This window comes from Olea europaea, unplaced genomic scaffold (assembly GCF_002742605.1).
Source record: "Olea europaea var. sylvestris unplaced genomic scaffold, O_europaea_v1 scaffold269, whole genome shotgun sequence".
NCBI lineage: Eukaryota > Viridiplantae > Streptophyta > Magnoliopsida > Lamiales > Oleaceae > Olea > Olea europaea.
This window is the reverse complement of record NW_019245290.1, coordinates 543462-545128: the sequence shown is the minus strand read 5'-3', so window position 1 is coordinate 545128 and position 1667 is coordinate 543462. Positions and strand designations below refer to the sequence as shown.

Sequence of the window (1667 nt, the reverse complement as noted above, 5' to 3'; positions counted from 1 at the left end):
TATATATATATATGTATAATATATATTATGTCATTCATTTATATGTTTAGCCCTTGTTTGAGCCCCATTATTTCCATTAGAATACATTTTCCAATAGTGATTTGACTTCATTTCAACCAAACATTCTTCATTAAAATAATATTACACGTAAATCCAAAATTTTTCTTTATTTTTTAACCACACATTTCCCATCAATACACTATTCAAAAATGCATTTTTTGGCAAGAATGGGGCTCAAACAAGGGCTTAGTTTGATTTTAACATAGTTGTATATGTACATATATACCCTCCACTCAAGTTGTCTATCCCTATGTGGGACAAGTGAATCTCTTAAAAAATTCTTTAGTTTTGATTTTAATTTATAGCTTAACATGCTGAAAAAAATGCTTAGGAAAATCCAAGCTGAAGTATGAAATGAGATCCTATCAAGAAATGGTTGTGAATCAAATGAAGCAGATGAGTGAAGATAACCAACAGCTGACGTGGTTTAAGAATAAAGTAGCCAAAGAACAGAGAAACAATAAAGCTCTTCAAGAGTCTTTTGGTTTGATATCTGAAAAGCTGAGAAAGACGATGGAAGAAAACCGGATTGTAAGACTGAGGACCAAAATGCATCACGAGCAACACAAAGAAGAGGTATGTTTGGTATTTTCTATATGTATATCAAAGCAAAAAGCCGATTTTTAATTGTTGCAAATGAGATAGAGTATTTAGTAATTTTTAGGGATTGGAGCTCCAGATCTACTTTCAGTTGGCTGTGAACGATCGTGTTAAAAAAGCCGGAATCAACTCATGTATTTGGGACTAATGAATTGAAAAACCTAAAGCCTTGTTCAACTACAATCCATTAATCAGTTTTTTCACAAGATCCAGAATATTAAAGTTTTGTATATTCATCGGATGTAGAGGCTGAAGAAATCTCTGTTATTAAATTAAGCGCAATAATTATTTTATTTTTTATCAGATGGATTACCAAGAGCAATTCTTCAAAGATCAAATCAAGCAATTATATGATGCCAGAAATGTGAAGGAGGAGACTTTTGAGAAGATTCAGCAGGATCAGCGTGTGAAGGTTACACAGACTGTAGTAAACCTGTCGACAATTGAGGATCGCGAAAGCAGGTAATAGCTTTTGACATCCTTTGGTCTCATAAGCAATTCTTTTTCCATTGCAATCCATCAGTCTTGGTGTGAGGTTTAGCATGGAATTCTACCCATTTATTGAAATTATGGACTTGTTTGATTGCAAGCATGGAACTTACATGAAAAGAAAATTAAGTTATTGCAATCTCATAAGTTATGTTGTTACTGTTTTTGTTACACATCTGGCATTAGTGGTTTTATTTTACTGTTCTTACTATTTTGATGACTTCAATTCAGGGAGGAGAAAATTGAAAAATTTATCCAGCTACAAGACGAAGAAATGGAGGAATATGTTGCTGAGAGGGAAAAACTGATGAAAACTCATGAAGAGCGGCTGGTTGCTCTGAGGCGTAAGCACTTGGAAGAAGAGGTTGCCCTTGAGAAGGAATTTGATGACAAATTCAATATGCTGATGGAAAAATACACCCCACATGATTCGAAGCAGCTTGGAAACCAAGAAATTTAGCCCAGTGGCCTTGTTATGGTTTAAATAGAACTTAGACTTTTAATACCCAAATTGATCG

The 1667-nt window shown here is 33.9% G+C and overlaps 1 protein-coding gene across 1 annotated transcript; it reads left to right on the top strand.

The window, feature by feature from the left end:
- The first annotated feature begins 281 nt into the window (after positions 1-281).
- LOC111383438 (protein SUPPRESSOR OF GENE SILENCING 3-like) lies at positions 282-1667 on the top strand. Its single transcript, XM_023007549.1, has 3 exons — positions 282-636; positions 965-1122; positions 1381-1667. Exons 1-3 carry the CDS (start codon positions 415-417, stop codon positions 1607-1609), a joined length of 609 nt encoding a protein of 202 aa, XP_022863317.1. The 5' UTR covers positions 282-414; the 3' UTR covers positions 1610-1667.